Here is an 18,398-nt window from a genome sequence, read left to right as displayed (position 1 = left end):
GGAGTTTGTACTCGAGCGTGTTCCTCTCCGCTAGTATCGCGAACGCTTTCCGCACGATAGATCCTCGTTTCATTCGTTAGATTAAATCTCTAGATTTTTCCATTCTTATCTGGGCTTTTCATCCGTGGAAGACCATGTGTTCATTAAAGCTTTCTTCCGGTAAAGGTACTTCATGAGGAACATGTTCAATGTTTCCAAATCTGTCGACGATCAGTTTTAATTAGGACACGTTCAAAAAATCACAAGACTTGCAAAGATAATTTTTCAGATAAATTAGATGTTTTATGTGAGAATTGATTAATGAACCGAGTGACTACGTATGTTACCTATTTTTAAAACTTCCCTCATTTTAAATTACAGAAATTATTGAGAAGCCTTTGAACCTTCGTCAAAGTCAAGAACTATATTTCATCCCTCCATTGTTTCTCTTTATTTTTAATCTAAAAATTGTCCATCCCACTTACTGTTAATAAACAAATATAAACCCAAATATAAGCGTAGCAATTTTTCGGAATATTTTGCAACGGCAAAAGCTCGCGAACAATCGGTATCGCAGGTTGCCGGAGTGTAATAATTAAGACGTTCGTACTCGAGCGTCGTTAATTGCACGTCGAGCATAACTCTTGCACGTCCTCCTTTTTCGCTTGTGGTTCAGCCTCGTTGTATTAACGAGGATCGAGTTCCGTCCCCTTGACTTTCTTTCGGTATCGTCGCCATACTGTGTACATACTACGTGGGCCACACTCGGAGTGCTCATTTACGAGCTCCTGGCCCGAATAAATAAGTCAAGAACGAGGAACGATCGCGAGTTTCCTCGCGGAACACGATATCGTTGTGTCTACGTATGTATATCGCTTTATGGACACAGAAAACCTTTTCGTATATGGCGTAAAAGATTGATACATTCAAGGTCGACGGTTTTGTACGAACATTTGTTCAATTGTGTGCATTTATACATGTGTTTAATGTATGATTAAAAAGTGTGTATTTTTAGGTACATTAATTATTAAGTATGTTATGTAGTTATGTTGTGATATAAATACATATGTAGATATGTGACATGTACATATATCATGTATGATGTATAATATGTTATATGTATATGCAAACATGTGTGACTCATATCATACATGTGTGCATACATATATAACATATATTATAATACGCATTTTTGTCACATGTGTAGATATGTGACATATATCATACGTACTCCTGTATAATGTATAATGTGTTATATATGCAAACATATACATGTGACACATATCATACATATGTGCATACATATATAACATATATTATAACATACAAACATTCTATATGACATATGCATGCATACATTATATACAACATACATTACAATACATACATAAACATACACATATGCATACATTTACATTCACACATCACATATGAACACAGGACATAAAACATACATACATGAATCAAACAAAATAATTGCAAAAATATTGCATGACTTTAATATCGATCTCCATTTTCTACAATTACAATTTCGCAATATCAAAAAAATTATTGTCTATTTGGTCCATAGTTACGAATAATAAAATTGTGAACAAGTATTGCATTTTTTAACCCAACATCATCGGAAAATGAGGTTTAACGATTCGAAGCAGACTCGCGTCGCAAATCGTGCGAAAGCAGGGGCGTACGAAGTTTGTTCCAGCATGAAAGGCAAAGAAAATGGCGCGAAGCAGATAAAATGGGGGAAAAGGGCTCCGGGGAGCAATGAAGTAGGGCTTCGAGGATAGACAGGGGATGTTTTCTGCGTGTGTTCGTGCACGAAAAGGGGATCATTCTCTGTATGGTGGCCATTTTGCCCGTGGAGAATAATAAATCCTTCCATCGAGCCTGTTGGATCGAATAAAAACTAAAGGAAGCGGATTCGATGTTTCATTCTTTGTTCCACGTTCTTTGGTTTCGATACGTATTAATTCTTTTGTTTCTGCTCTATCTTGCTTTCGCAGTTCACGTTTGATTGCTTGATTCGTTCGGATATTGAGGTCCTTTGATGTCGATCGTATTAATTGTTCCTTCTTTACCTTTGTCTGTGTTTCCTTGTCCGGTTCGATTTCACTCTTTTTCTTCCGCTTCATTTCAGTTTATGACTTGGGTATTAATCAAATTAATTTGTTCGTTTAAAGGTTGAGATATTTCTCTGAGCAAACGCAAGATGCTTTAAATTGATCATACGTATTTTACGTCAAATTGCATCAAACTTTTAATATTTTAAAATTCTTTGTACGATGCATTATAACATATCACATGAACTCCTAATTTAAAGATACAACAAGATAGACTAACATCAAACCATCCACTTAACCTTATAATCTAACTTATATCCCTAAAATTACTCTATGAAAGTCACATTCACCCTTCAACTACAAAACAAATGATCAACCGATTTGTACGATGGATCCTAACATCCTATTAACAAAACCTACAACCATAAACAGCATCGTACCTTGGCCCTCCCCAACAACAAACCAAAAAGAACTTAACCCACATCCTCGAGTTGCTCAACTTCCCAACGAGCTTCAACTTCAACTTCCCCTGTTGGATTCGCAATTCTTCCCTCGTTCCAATTTCACCGGGTCCTCGACAAACACAATGACCAACTGACTCGTGTTTCTAACGCTCGATCGAGCTAACTTCTCAAGGTTGAGACGTTTGAGATCTCAACGAAGGGTGATCGAAGTGACAGCTTCGAACAGCAATCTATCCTGTTTCACCCATGGATGTGCTCTTAACGGCAACAAATCTTATGGCTACCCATCGGACCTAGTTTTATTGACAGGAAATTCTTCTTCCTGGAGGAAGCGACGCTTCGATGTTTCGTGCTCTTTGTCATTCTGTCGGGATGGCTTTTCTATAAAGTTACTCTATTTTTTGGGAATTTCTGTTGTTTTGTGAAGATTGAATTGATGGGATTACTAATGGCTTTGCATTCTGCAGCTAAAGTGTTCTTTTACTTTAATAATTCTTATGTATCACTATGGAAATACGTTTCAAAGAGGAGACCCACATCAATCATCAATTCTCCAATATCTTCTTGTTCTTTTATGAAGATTGAATTAATTGATGGTTACCAATATCTTTACATTCCTCAACTAAAATATTCTTCCACTATAACAATTCTTATCTTTCACTATGCAAATTCGTTTCAAAGATGAGTCCCACATAAATCATCTCCAGTTCTCCAATATCTTCTTGTTCTTTTATGAAGATTGAATTAATTGATGATTACCAATATCTTTACATTCCTCAACTAAAATATTCTTCCACTATAACAATTCTTATCTATCACTATGCAAATCCATTTCAAAGTCCCACATAAATCATGTCCTATTTTAAAAACTTCCATTCCAGCATTGATTTACATCAGAACTAATAAATATTCCAAAATCGAAGGCAATATCTCCCCTGTCCAAAGAATGTTTACCTCAGCTATCAAATCATCGTAAAAAGATATTGAATCAACATATTCCGTTTGATGTTCCCCGAAGAACATTTCTCGTTGATATTTCTTCTCTGCGCTCGTATTTTGTATATCTTCCCCCGTCAAATCAAACGAAGACAAGAATCAAATTCATCGATTTTTCGTGTTCGATATATAGTTCTTCGTCTGCCATCTTTCGTACAATTTTCTTTGACTTCGTTTTCTTCCTGCGATTTCGAGATCCGGCGTGATCTTCATCGAGTGCGCAACAATGCTCCAGAAATCCAGTTTCTTGTTTCCGTGACAACTGATTCGAAAATCGAACGCCATTTCCGGTTGGAAGAGAAGATGCGAGTGTAACAAAGGTGGACGAACTCCCGTGATGAAGCTAAATGTTTAGCTTTGTGATAAATGAAGTTTACCTTCGAGATAAATGAAGTTTCAAGATAAATGAACAGAGATGCAATAGAACTATTTACCGGTATTGGCATAGTAAATTCAGAATAGTGAAACATAAGCTGTAGATCTAAGGACGCTTGAAAATAACAATATATTTAATCTTCATGTCTGAATTATTTTTGTGTTTATTCAAAGAAGGGTTAAGTATTGTTTGCACTTTGTTTTCAGGTAAAATAAAATACTCGGAGAGGGTGTACGACGCGTGTATGGACGCGTTCGACTGTCTGCCGCTCGCGGCCCTCATGAACCAACAGTTCCTCTGCGTGCACGGTGGATTATCGCCGGAAATTCACAATCTAGAAGACATACGCAAAGTAAGTAGAACGTTTATTCAGTTGTCTGACGAGTGGACGATTTCACTGTGATTAATCTGTTCTGTACCGGTGAAATCTGTCTCGTCACCTCTTTCGTTCACGCGCTACAAGATGACCTTTGGAAAAGTTTGTCTTTCTTGGACACCAAAAGACACTCCAATTAACTCTGTGTAATCAAAAATTAACTCTCTGAGATGTGGTAACACTTGTATCACAACTTCAATAATTTTGGACGAAAATTACGTTCCTCGCGTTATATTGCATTTTTACAACGAACATTTTCTGTGTGTTGATTATAGTCATATACGTATAGTAAAATCGAAAAAGGGAAGTAGATTGATTTATTTGATTTCTGGAGTTCATTTTGTGATGTATGCAAAGTATGTACAAAGTGATTTAGGTTAGGTTAGGTACATTCCTCGCATTATAATGCATTTTTATAACAATGGTTTCCTGATTATAATCATATTAGTAAAATCGAAAGAGGGAAGTAAGATAATTTGTTTAATTTCTGGAGTTTATTTTGTGATGAACACAGAGTACAAAGTAAGTTTTCTGGGATTTCGAAAATTTTCGTAAACGAGAAAATCACTTGTCGGCCAAGTGGCACGAGTGCTATTGGGACATGGTCTGTCGAGTACCGGAAACATAGCAACCGATGTGCTGCCACCTGCTCTATCGATCGTTCACCTAAACGGTGTCTACCTTGACACAGCAGCACGCATGGGAGATACATGCAACTCTCGTGTCATTTTTCATGTGTATAATTTCTTATCTTGCAATTCAAAACTATTTCTCTAATATTATTTGCTGATCTAATAACGAGGTTTAATAAATTATTGCATTATCTAAGGCTGTAATTGTTTAGAAGTTGTAGTTATGCATATATGTAGTTGTACACGTATGTTACATATGTGATCGCTTATGTATAATGTAATAGTACATGTATGATATGTGTGATTAGGAACGTGTAATATATGTAATAATGGTCAAATAATATGTATGATTATGAACATACAGTATAGCGACACATGTGATCATATATGTAACATATGATACATGTGATCATATGTGTAACATATGACATTTGTGATCATCTGACATATGTAATGATATACGTATGTGACTAAAGTATGTTACGTTTCATACATCCAATAACATATGACATATTCACACATGTATAACGCATGTGATCATACACATATAACATATGTGACATTGCCCTTTTCAAAGTACTCTTCAAGTATAATATTGAATTTGCAAAAAGTTATTAACAAAGTCTATTTTTACCATGATGTCACTACTTTCTGAAAATAATTATAATATTTACACCTCCTACCGACTCATTTTCATCGTCATTACTTTTATTTGCGTGCGAGCGTAATCGTTTGCAAAAGCATTCTAAAGTTTGTGTTTCTAAAGCATCGAACACACACAGAAGAGTGAAATAGTAGTAGACGAGCGACGTAAATATCCGTTTCTAGTGGTCCCGTAAAATATCGTGTTCGAGATATTAATTAATCCCCGGTGATTCAACCGATGCAGTGGGACGCATTGAATCGTTTCAAATCTTCGAATTGACCGGTTGCCTTACGATTTTCTAAATGGCTGCGTCCGTTTGCCCGTCGTTTTAATCGTTTCATCGTGGATATTCACGACAGATGGAAAACGTTGGAATACGCGCAAGTTTATAACGTCGGTAATCCTCGATTCGGCAAATTAATTTGCCCGTTAGCCAAGGAATAGCATTACGCGAAACGATTCACGTTTATCTCGTTAAAACGAATCGTTTTCAAAGATCTTTCAATTAAATTTAATTAAACCGCCGTTAAATACTGCGCATTATTTAACGGTATAGAAAATTCTGAAGATCAGCGGATTCACGGTACGTGAATCAAAGGATATTCTGTATCAGATTTGTGCGGTATCCCGTGCGTCGCCGGCTCTACGGACGGATTCTTTAGTCGATTCGGTATAAAAGGAATTTCTAAGTTCCTCGTCTCTTTACTTTGAGAATAGATAAAATAGAGGTAATGTTCCGAGGTCCATGCATCGCCGACTCTCTGGACTCCCCTGGTGTCTTTAGGGGAACGTGGTCTAAGGAACGATTCACTGCCAAAGGAATTTTTAAGTATTCAGTCTCCTGGGTTCGACGAGAGTGGAAAAAATAGAGAACCAAGGTTTCTTGGTATTGAGAGAACTATACATCGAAACTTTCCTCGTTTAATGAAACACGTACTGAGAATTCATGTTTAAACATATGTTTAAAGTTTATAACAAATCATATATGTATGTATCATGTATCACATATGTATAATATACATATGTTACAATATATGTATCATACATGTTAATGAACATGATGATATCCTTATAATATATTTCACAATATACATCATACATATACGTATGTGATCACATATGTGAAACATATGTGGTCATGTATCTGTGCTGCAGGTATTAATATGTGTATGATGTATGTAAGAGTATATGTAAACATATAAACATATGTAGTTATACAGGTGTAATATATACGATCATGTATATGCACCATACGTGATCATATGTGTGCAATGCATGTAGTCATATAGACTAACATATGTGATCACATATGTGTGACATATTTACTCACATAAACTACCACATCAATAATATAACAAGTCATATAATCTGACTTATTTGAATAACATATATGATCATATGTGAACATGTGTGAATAACATACATGATCATATGTGAATATGTGTGAATAACATATATGATCATATGTGAACATGTGTGAATAACATACATGATCATATGTGAATATGTGTGAATAACATATATGATCATATGTAAATAGCATATATAATCATATGTGAACATATGTGAATAACATATATGATCATATGTGAACATATGTGAATAACATATATAATCATATGTGAACATATGTGAATAACATATATGATCATATGTGAACATATGTGTATAACACACATGATCATATAAACTACTATATGTCCTAATTAACGTTCTCACAAATGGCGTATTCGTCAATAAACTGACTTCCAAAATAATCACCATCCGTCTTTCGTGTTGCTCGAATTTCGTAAATATCCCTAGGCACCATTGCACTTAATCAACAGCCACACATACCGAAGTGTTCGTTTTATCGTCCGTTCTCCGTCTCTCGTTCCGAGTCACGAAAGCCCGGGCGATAATGAATTTCCCGTACGAATTCAAGTTCATCGAGTCCCGCAAGCCTCGGCAGAACAAGAAAGAGTAAAAAGTTGCCGCGTCGTTGGCAGAAGTTTTAACGACGCTTATAAACCTAGCCGTTCGTGTGGCAACTGCACCGTGAACGTACGTGCCCTTTTTATTCCAGCGTCTCGACGTGATACGTGACCAACGGAGAAGTTCGAAACGGAAAAGTTGTAAGTCGAACGTTTCGAGATTCTACGGCCGTTCGAGACCGGCTGCTTTTCTTCGCGGGTCTACGTGCAGGTTATTATGGCGAATTTCCAAAGAGCGTGTTACGCGGCACGCATAGGTGCATGCCGGGCTGCATGGCGATTAAGTTAATAGCGGCAGGCGATAGCGCGGTCCTGACGCTATTTAAAGCACAAACTGCACCGTTGTAGCTGATAAAATGCACCAGGTGTTTCGTGGCTCGAGGACTCGATGCGTCACGACGCCTCAAAATCTTCTCCTGAAGAATTATTCTCCTACCCACCCAAAAATGGACGCTTTCGATCCTTCCACTCTTTCGGTTTATTATTTCTAATCTTTTGGATCTACTTTTAATATTCTGTCATCTACATCTTTAATTCTGTTAATTTTTAGGGAATTTTAGAGATTTTCTAGGATTTTGAGGGAACCGAAATTTAGTGAGGACAGTGATTAGGGGATCTAGGGAATTTTTGGGTCTAGGAATGTTGGAAACTTGGGGTTGGAGATTCTAGGGATATGGGAGTATAGGAATTTTGTCGATCTAGGGAATTTGGGATATTGCAATGTGGAAAGCTAGGAATATCAGGGATTAGGATTGTGGAGTTATGGGTATTTGGGGATCTTGGTATTTCAGGAATATAGGGAATATGGAAATATAGGGATTTGATATCTAGGGAATTGAAGGCTGAGAATTTAGGGATCTAGGGATATTGTGAAATGGAAATTTTGAAACTTTGGAATTTAGAGCTTTGAAACTTTGAAAAATTGAAAAATTGAGGAATTGAAAAATTGAAAAATTGAAGAATTGAAGTATTGAAAAATTGGAAAATTAAAAAGTAGAAAAATTGAAGATTTGAAGAATCGAAAAATTGAAAAATTGAAAAATTGAAAAATTAAAAAGTAGAAAAGTTGAAGATTTGAAGAGTTGAAGAATTGAAAAATTGAAAAATGGGAAAATCGAAAAATTGAATAATTGAAAATTGAATAATTGAATAATTGAATAATTGAATAATTGAAAAACTAAAAAATTGAATAATTGAAAAATACATTCACACAGTCGACGACGCATAGTGCACCTCACTGCCACACCAATTTCAAACAGTGTCACCCAAACATACTCCCACGTTATAACAATACAAAATCATTATCCAATGAAACAGTTCAATCAAGATAGTCCAATCTCCGGCCGAGCGTTTCTAAGAACATCCTAAAACTATTATCCGAGCGTTGATGGAAATTTCGTGCGTACAGGACAGAATCGATCTAAACGCGAATGTTCGACAACTCGTAGCGAGATACGATAATTAGAAACATCGGAAACTGGGAACGCGGTTGACATTGCTTCCGTGATAAGGTTTGTACGTTCTTGGGTTGGCTGCGTGTAGCTTCAGTTTAATAGGCAGCTGCTCGTTACACCGTAAACGACGTATTGTTAGTGTGGTGGCCCTGTTAACACACTCGCGATCTCGTATAGACGACTGGCTGCATTAGTTACACGTAAAGGAGCGCGGTAGGCAGCGGTGTGCTATTCAACATAATTAACATGCTATTACAGCTGCGTGTTGTGTATCATTTGCGGTCGTGTTCAACCCTCTAGCTCTCGATGAATACGCGAATCCTATCGAATTCCATGGCCCACGTTTGTGAATTTCAATCCGTCCGTTTAGAGCGACTGCTGAAATTATATCTTGGCGTTCGCGTTTCTTTTAGGGTATTTGTAACTTTTGGTTCATATGTGCTTTATCACATATTTTAGTTTATTCTTTTTTAATGGGAGAAACGAGGCTGTCTGAATTATTTCAGATATGTACTTTGGTCAAGCTGGTCATCCACTTTTGGTTCATATGTGCTTTATACTATCACATATGTTACTGCTTTATTCTTTTTTAATGTGAGAAACAAGGATGTCTGAATTATGTCAGATATGTACATTGGTCGAGCTGGTCATCCATTTGGTCCAGCATTAGTTAACCCTGCTTAAATAAATGTGACACTCCATATGTGACCACATATGATCCACACAGTTCATATGTGACACACCAGACTCGTATTTTCATGACAACTGAGTCATCCAGCTAATCCACTTGGTCTATCACTAGTTAACTCTGCTTACATAAATGTGACACTCCATATGTGACCACATATGATCCACACAGTCCATATGTGACACACCAGACTCGTATTTTAATGACAACTGAATCATCCAGCTGATCCACTTGGTCCAGCACTAGTTAACCCTGCTTACATAAATGTGACACTCCATATGTGACCACATATGATTCACACAGTCCATATGTGACACACCAGACTCGTATTTTAATGACAACTGAATCATCCAGCTGATCCACTTGGTCCAGCACTAGTTAACTCTGCTTACATAAATGTGACACTCCATATGTGACCACATATGATCCACACAGTCCATATGTGACAGACTCGTATTTTCATGCCAACTGAATTTTGTGTCCATGACACCTGATGACATCACATCTTCACAATGAAGGTTGAATGCAATTTATTCGTCTCCATATGTGAACAATATATGAACCATGAATTAACAACTACTTAGAACATAATAGGTTAAGGAAGGAAACGTTGCCTTTTCTCCAGAACTCCCATTTAAGGGAACAACCCTCCGAAGTTCGAAAGTTTCAAGGTTCGGAAGCTGCGGAAGTTCAACAACGTTCTTTCCTCTCGCGACTAATCTCTCTGCACGCGTGTACTCGCTGAACTTGACGAGAACTTTGCGGCCTAATTAACGAAGCACCGCGTCCAATTTAGGTCACGAATCTACAAATTATGTTTCTTAACGAGCAACTCGTGTGTGTTCGACGGTGAAATTCGAGATATTCGGAACGGAAACCGTGATGGCCAGAGGCTATCTCGAATTAATTCCATTTGCAGAGACACAAAGTCCTTTCACGTTGAAACAGCGGATACTCCGACTAAATCGAAGTATTATTTAATGGGAGAACTTCCGGCGAAAGGAAATTAGTACAGGGATCTTTCATTTGTGCATCGCGTTAACAGAGATGTCACGGACAGAAAAATCCGGACTCTTAATCCGGACGGTCTTTCAATGTTATCGCCAGCTTTTAATCTGGATGAGCTTTGACAAGCGAAACATACTGGAAAGTTTGTGTGAAGCGTATGTATTATGCAATGTTTGTTTGCACATTAGGAGATCAACCTTTAACCCCTCAGGCACGAACATTTTTCAATTTTATTTTGTAGATGAAAAATTTTTGCAATATGGAAATCTAGGTTGAATCCAGATGTAGGACAGTGGATAGAAATTTTTAAGATAAAAGTTACTCTTTTTAAACAAATCCGATGGTTCGAGTTCTATCGATTGTCTAATTAGAAGATAAAATTTAACAAAATACCCTATTCTTTGAAAATTTTCTCTCACGAGCGCAATTTTCATTTTTTCGGTTCCATCGAAATCGATCGTAATTCATCGTGACGCCCAATAGAAACGATCATTTATTTCCCTTCGAGGGAATCGAAAGGTTCCATCTTGGTAGAAATGGAAGGTCGACGATTGTGAGGGTGTCTATGCAGAATATGTTCGAAATTCCAGAGGGGGTGAAAAGCGAGGGACACCGGCGAGTATGCAATATTTATCAGCTCACCCCTTACAGATACGCTACCCCCACCTTATGTATTATTCCGGGTGCTTCTATGTAAAAGGCGGGTTTTGCAACCACGAGCAAGCGATATGAATACCAAATGGCAGCTGGGAAATACATGATCCCTCGTCTTCCGCATTTACGCGACCTTCGAGAGCTGCTCAGCGAGTACTCGATTTTTCTTCGTGATAAAACAATCAGCTATGATTAACTTGATGATAATTACGGTTTTTGTATAAGGATATAATTAACTTCATATGAAGATACTCATATGTTCATATGAGCTGTTAATATGTTGGTCTACATATCATATGTGATCCTGTGTGGTCATATGTGATCCTGTATGGTTACATATGATCACCCTACAAATTTAATTAAGTAACAATCAACTATGATTAGCTCGGTAATAATTGCGGTTTTTGTACAAGGATATAATTGATTTCATATGAGGATACTCATATGTGCATATGAGCTGTTAATGTGTTGGTCCACATATCATATGTGATCCTGTGTGCTCATGTGTGATCTTATGTGGTCGTATGTGATCCTGTGTGAACATATGTGATCTTGTGTGATCATATGTGATCCTGTGTGATCATATGTGATTCTGTATGGTTACATATGATCACCCTACAAATTTAATTAAGTAACAATCAACTATGATTAGCTCGGTAATAATTACGGTTTTTGTACCAGGATATAATTAACTTCATATGAAGATACTTATATGTACATATGAGCTGTTAATGTGTTGGTCCACATATTATATGTGATTCTGTGTGCTCATGTGTGATCCTATGTGGTCATATTTGATCCTGTGTGAACATATGTGATCTTGTGTGATCATATGTGATCCTGTGTCATCATATGTGGTCATATGTGATGACGCTACAAATTCAATTTAGTGAATTGTTTACGGTAAAAGAAAATGGAAGAAGCTTTTAACTTTTCAAGGGTTCTCAATGTTGAGATAATAATATACTTTAACTGATTAAAATATGAAATTAAAAATTACATACACTTGTTGCATGATCTATTATAACATGTGTGACATCCACATACGTTAATTTTTACTATGAAATTTTATACTATAGCGTAAAATGATTTTGCAACCCTACAATTTAAAAAATTTCTAACTGTGCTACTCTGTAATTTAAAATATGTCTGACTCTTCAATCCTGTAATTTAAAATATTTCTAACTGTGCATTCTTCTAATTTAAAATATCTCTGACTTTGCAGCCCTATAATTCAAAAAATTTCTCTCTTAAAAAATTAGTAGACTAAAAATCCTGAACCTATCAATTACCTATGCCAAATGTCCCCAAATTCTTAACCAAGAGTCAAAACTTCATAACCGTTTCCACCTCATTGCCCGAGAGAGTACATCTGCAGAGGAAGAAGAATCCCGGAAAAACTTGAGCAGCCGAAGTTCCATAAGAAAGGAAGAAAAAAGTTTCAGTAATGGATACGGCAATTCAACATCTTTTTCTGATCGACTATCAGAATAGCGTAGCACCGGGAAAATCGGAACGGGGAACAACCGATAACGTCGATGCAAATTATCGCGAATGCTCGACGAATATTTCCGATCAGTCGAACTTCACCCAGTTCCAGCCTTTTATTCTCCCGTTGTTCCTCCCGCAGTCTTCCACCGGTTTTATTTCTCGCGATTGATGCGACTGAAAGAGAAACGCTGTGAACGGGAAACAGCCGGAAGAAGAGGGTTAACCACCCCTTTCTCTCCCATGAGAAATATCGTAATCTGCCGGAACAGATGCATCTTCCCTCGGTTTCTTATGTATGTTATAAACAATAGCAATCCTGGAGTCTTCATTTTACTGCATACATATGCACATACGCATGCACACATATGCATACATATGCACATATATACATACATATGCACATATGTATGTACATTTTCTGTTTTATGATTCCTGATTTTCTATTATAAAAATTATTATTTATTTTTGTATTATTATTCTAGTAAGGATGAGCTACTGCTTGTTTAAATGATAATAAAAAACATAAATGTTCTTATATACATTAAACAGAAACATATGCATAAAATTATAAAAGAACTGAGAACAAGATTAACATGTTTGCTTGTGATGTACAGCGATACCTAGTGTTAGGTTTTCATACATTGTCTATTATTATTATCATCAAGATACTATCCTGACAAGAACGATGATGATGACGGAAGTTGCAGTAGTCATGACAATGTGAACAATAATCTGGTAACAATCATGATAGAACTGATAGCAAGAATAATGAGAACAATACTAGTCATGATGGGTTAGTAGACTACTCATGATCAGATATGTCACTTTTTGTGTGTACATTTTTAATAATAATCGTGTCTAGTTATTAGCAATAATTCCTGACAAATCTCTCTATTAACTAGCCTTATGATACATCATGTCCACATGTGTGGTCCATGTTCACATGTGTTGAAACGTGCCACATATTAACCTTTGAATTTCTTGCTTAATTTAAATTAGAACCCACCCAAAATATTTGTAAGATTTGAACATCTTTCGTCTATCTTGACACAGCAATAATTATACTGTGACAATAGCTGACGCACCCGCTGCGTCACTCAGAATGCTTCTATAATAAATAACGATCACGTCAAATTACTGATATAAGAGTTGAGCTAAATTAGAACCCATCCAAAATATCTCTAAGATTTGAATATCCTTCGTTTCTCTTAACACAGCAATAATTATACTCTGACAATACCTGACGCACCCGGTGCGTCACTCATAAAGCTCCCATAACAAATACCGATCACATCAAATTCCTATTATAAGAGTTGAGTTAAATTAGAACCCACCCAAAATATCTCTAAGATTTGAACATCCTTCGTCTCTCTTAACACAGCAATAATTATACTATGACAATACCTGACGCACCCGGTGCGTCACTCATAAAGCTCCCATAACAAATACCGATCACATCAAATTCCTATTATAAGAGTTGAGTTACTTTCTGAATACACTCACGAGAGTGCAATATCTAAAATTAATTAGATCGTTGAACTTCTTAGTGGCTATTGCGTTGATCGCTGCACAGCTAATACGGATTTAGAGGCGTGAACGATGCAGCTACTTCGGCAAGGCCAATAATGCCACTGATACTACGTCTGCCTTTATTAGGTGCAAACTGCTCGTTACACTATAAACAGCATCGAACTTTGTACGTGTATGTATGTGGCTGGTATCTGGGTGGTATGCACGTACGTGTACACATAGCTGCCACACGTACGCAATCGCTGAGCGTTAGGAACTAATACCATTCAACATAATTAGCCATTATGATCAAAACTCGTAGTCCACGACTCAGTCTCTGTTGCGCGATAAACAGAGACATCGTAAACTTTGATCAAACGATCGTATCCTTAACTGGTTAACCGTCGTTGTCTTTAGTGCGCATAGATATACACGTGTGTGTATGTTTTATATGCCATTGTATGTGTTGGGAAATTGAATTTGTTGTTATGCTGCTGCGAGATTGGGAGTTTCGGCGTTCCTGTGGGATATAGGGGAGTGAAGGAGGTTTGGAAATTTAGGAATGTGAACATTTAGAGAATTGAAAATTGGGGAATTTGGAAATGTGGGAATTGGGAAATGTGGGAATTGGAAAATGTAGGAATTGGGAAATTTGGGAATTGGAAAATGTGGGAATTGGGAAATGTGGAAATTGGGAAATGTGGGAATTGGGAAATGTGAGAATCGGAAAATGTAGGAATTGGGAAATGTGGGAATTGAGAAATGTGAGGATTAGGAAATGTGGGAATTGGGAAATGTGGGAATTGGGAAATGTGGGAATTGGGAAATGTGGGAATTGGGAAATGTGGGAATTGGGAAATGTGGGAATTGGGAAATGTGGGAATTGGGAAATGTGGGAATTGGGAAATGTGGGAATTGGGAAATGTGGGAATTGGGAAATGCGAAAATTGGGAAATGTGAAAATTGGGAAATGTGGTAATTGGAAAATGTGGGACTTCGAAATTTGGGGAATTGAAAATTAGGAAATTTGGGAAATTTAAAATTGGATAATTTAAAAATTTGTGAAATTGAAAATTGGGTAATTTGGAAATTTCCAACAACAAATATTGACACAAACTCTGTATAAAAAATGTAGTTAAAAGTTGATCGTAATCTAAAGATTCCTGTACAGTGTACAGGCCGAGAATTCAGTTCTGATTCGATCAACAGGGACGACAGGAACATTTAAAGTTTTTCTACCCGTCATCCACTCGAATCAGGAGGGTAAAAGTTTCTGCCGGAAGTTCTCTGATTTTACTTTGATTCCGTCGAGCGGTTCGACACAGGAATAAATCTAGGCCAGAGTTCGTGAATGCTTTATGACGCGGAAACACCACTCGACCAACGAATCCTTCCTGCGTTTCTATATCTCCGTTGTACGTGTGTGTGTCTTTCGAGTAAATAAGTGGCTCGTCCACCTAGTTTCTCCATCGAGTGAGCGTAAATTTCTTCTCTTTTTTTTCCGACGGTCTGTGTGCTAAAAGATTCTTGATGAATCCGATATTGTGAGTTACGAATAATTGATGAATTCTGGTGAATTTTTGATTGTGGTTTTGGGTGATGTTTAATTTTGTTTTATTATATTTTTGTATTACATTGACTGCATTTCCCAGTTACTATATTTTCTAATCATTATATTTCCCAATTTCTACATTTTCCATTTTTCACATTTCTCAATTTCCCAATTCCCACATTTCCCAACTTCCACATTCCTCAATTCCTATATTTTCCAATTTCCATATTTACCAATTCCCACATTTCCCAATTTCCATATTTCCTAATTTCCACATTTCCCAATTTCCATATTTCCCAATTTCCACATTTCCCAATTACTATATTTCCCAATTTCCATATTTTCTAATTTCCACATATCCCAATTTCCACATTTTCAAATTCCCACATTTTCCAATTCCCACATTTCCCAATTTCCACATTTCCCAATTTCCACATCTCTCAATTTCCACATTTCCCAATTACTACATTTCCCAACTTCCACATTTCCCAATTCCCACATTTCCCAATTCCCACATTTCCCAATTCCCACATTTCCCAACTTCCACATTTCCCAATTTCCACATTTCTCAATTTCCACATTTCCCAATTACTACATTTCCCAACTTCCACATTTCCCAATTCCTATATTTCTCAATTCTCACATTTCCCAATTCCCACATTTCCCAATTTCCATATTTCCTAATTTCCACATTTTCCAATTTCCATATTTCCCAATTTCTACATTTCTCAATTACTATATTTCCCAATTTCCACATTTCCCAATCACTACATTTCACCTTAACAAAATGTGACCACATTTAACAATCATTCTTATCATCACTCTCGTGATGAGTTTTATCTCAATATTCTTCACAATGTCATAAAAATCATAAGTCATATCAAGTTCACAAACAGAAATCTTATTTACCTCAAAAAACACCAACCCTATCTAATTAACCTCTGCTAATAAAAACAACCTCTACTACTAAAAACAACAATTCAGCAAAATACCATACAAAATTTTATCAAACAAAAGTATACCTAACCACGAAGATTAATCAAGGTAAACCGTAGCGACGTCGAATGATTGAAACCGTTCCCAAGCAACCAAAACTTCCGGGCAACATCCTGAGGCATTCGCAACCGTAGATCAATAAATATCGGTCGATCATTCGATATCGCGTTAAATCAACAGATCGGAAATCGTAGCACAAAAGCATCGGTTGATTGGAAACTGCGAAGCACGTCGGTGGCTGGTACCGTTTAGATAATTACTGCAGGCTCGTTTACACGAGTCTTGGATGTCTGTCGATGCATCAGAGACGTCAAGTTCCTTCGACTAATTCGATCGATGTTTACTTTGCTGTTGCAGTTGGACAGGTTCAAAGAGCCGCCAGCGTTCGGGCCAATGTGCGACCTCCTCTGGTCCGATCCTCTCGAGGACTTCGGCAACGAGAAGAACGCCGAACATTTCTCCCACAACAGCGTCAGGGGATGTTCGTACTTTTACAGGTGAGTTATGCGACTGGGACATTTTTAGGGGATACGTATTTGTACTGGGGTATTTCTAGGGAATAGGTATTTGTACTGGGACATTTCTAGGGGATAGGTATTTGTACTGGGACATTTCTAGGGGATAGGTATTCGTTTCAAGGTTATTAGGGTTAATTAGGAAATGTGGAAATTGGAAAATATGAAAATGGGAAATATTGTTGGATGACGAACGCGTTCAAACAAATAAGATAGCAAACACTACAGACTCGTCCTCAACAAACATACTAATCGAAACGATTTCTACTCCTTACTCATTCTGGACCTCGCACACGTCGTGAGTCACATTGTCCCTTGTCCACCATCCCTAACTCAACCTATCTCCAGCAATAGTATATATAAACCTTGCAATATCGAAAAAAGTGCAGAAAGGTTCAGAGAGAGTCTAGTACTCAGTCGATCCAATAAAACTGTTCAAGTTTTCTTAAAATAAAGTGTGTTGTCAATTCTCCCGGAATTCAACAATATAGTAATTGGGAAATGTAGAAATTAAGAAATGTAGTAATTGGGAAATGTAGTGATTGGGAAATGTAGTCATTGAGAAATGTGGAAATGGGAAATGTAGTAATTTGGAAATGTGGAAATTAGGAAATATAGTAATTGGGAAATGTGGAAAATGGGAAATATAGTAATTGGGAAATGTGGAAATTAGGGAATATAGTAATTGAGAAATTTGGCAATTGGGAAATATGGAAATTAGGGAATATAGTAATTGGGAAATGTGGAAATTGGGAAATACAGTAATTGGGAAATGTGGAAATTGGGTAATATGGAAACTGGGAAATGTAGTGATTGGTGAATATAGCAATTGGGAAATGTGGAAATGGGGAAATATAGTAATTGGGAAATGTAGCAACTGGGAAATGTGAGAATTGGGAAATGTAGCAATTGGGAAACGTAGGAATTGGTAAATTTAGTAATTGAGAAATGTGGGAATTGGGAAATATGGAAATTGGGGATAAGGGAAATTGGGAAATGTGGGAATTGGTAAATGTGGGAATTAGGAGA

The 18,398-nt window shown here is 36.9% G+C and overlaps 1 protein-coding gene across 5 annotated transcripts in view; it reads left to right on the top strand.

The window, feature by feature from the left end:
* The window catches only part of LOC100876650 (uncharacterized), a 148,020-nt gene that overhangs the window by 79,572 nt on the left and 50,050 nt on the right, over positions 1-18,398 (top strand). For all 5 annotated transcript variants that reach the window (XM_076533322.1, XM_076533325.1, XM_076533323.1 and 2 more), the window contains exons 6-7: positions 4,082-4,227; positions 17,212-17,351. In XM_076533322.1, the coding sequence (XP_076389437.1) occupies positions 4,082-4,227; positions 17,212-17,351 (286 nt within the window). The remainder of the gene's footprint in view (positions 1-4,081; positions 4,228-17,211; positions 17,352-18,398) is intronic.

This window comes from Megachile rotundata, chromosome 7, assembly GCF_050947335.1.
Source record: "Megachile rotundata isolate GNS110a chromosome 7, iyMegRotu1, whole genome shotgun sequence".
NCBI classification, from domain to species: domain Eukaryota; kingdom Metazoa; phylum Arthropoda; class Insecta; order Hymenoptera; family Megachilidae; genus Megachile; species Megachile rotundata.
This window is presented reverse-complemented; position numbering and strand designations above follow the sequence as displayed.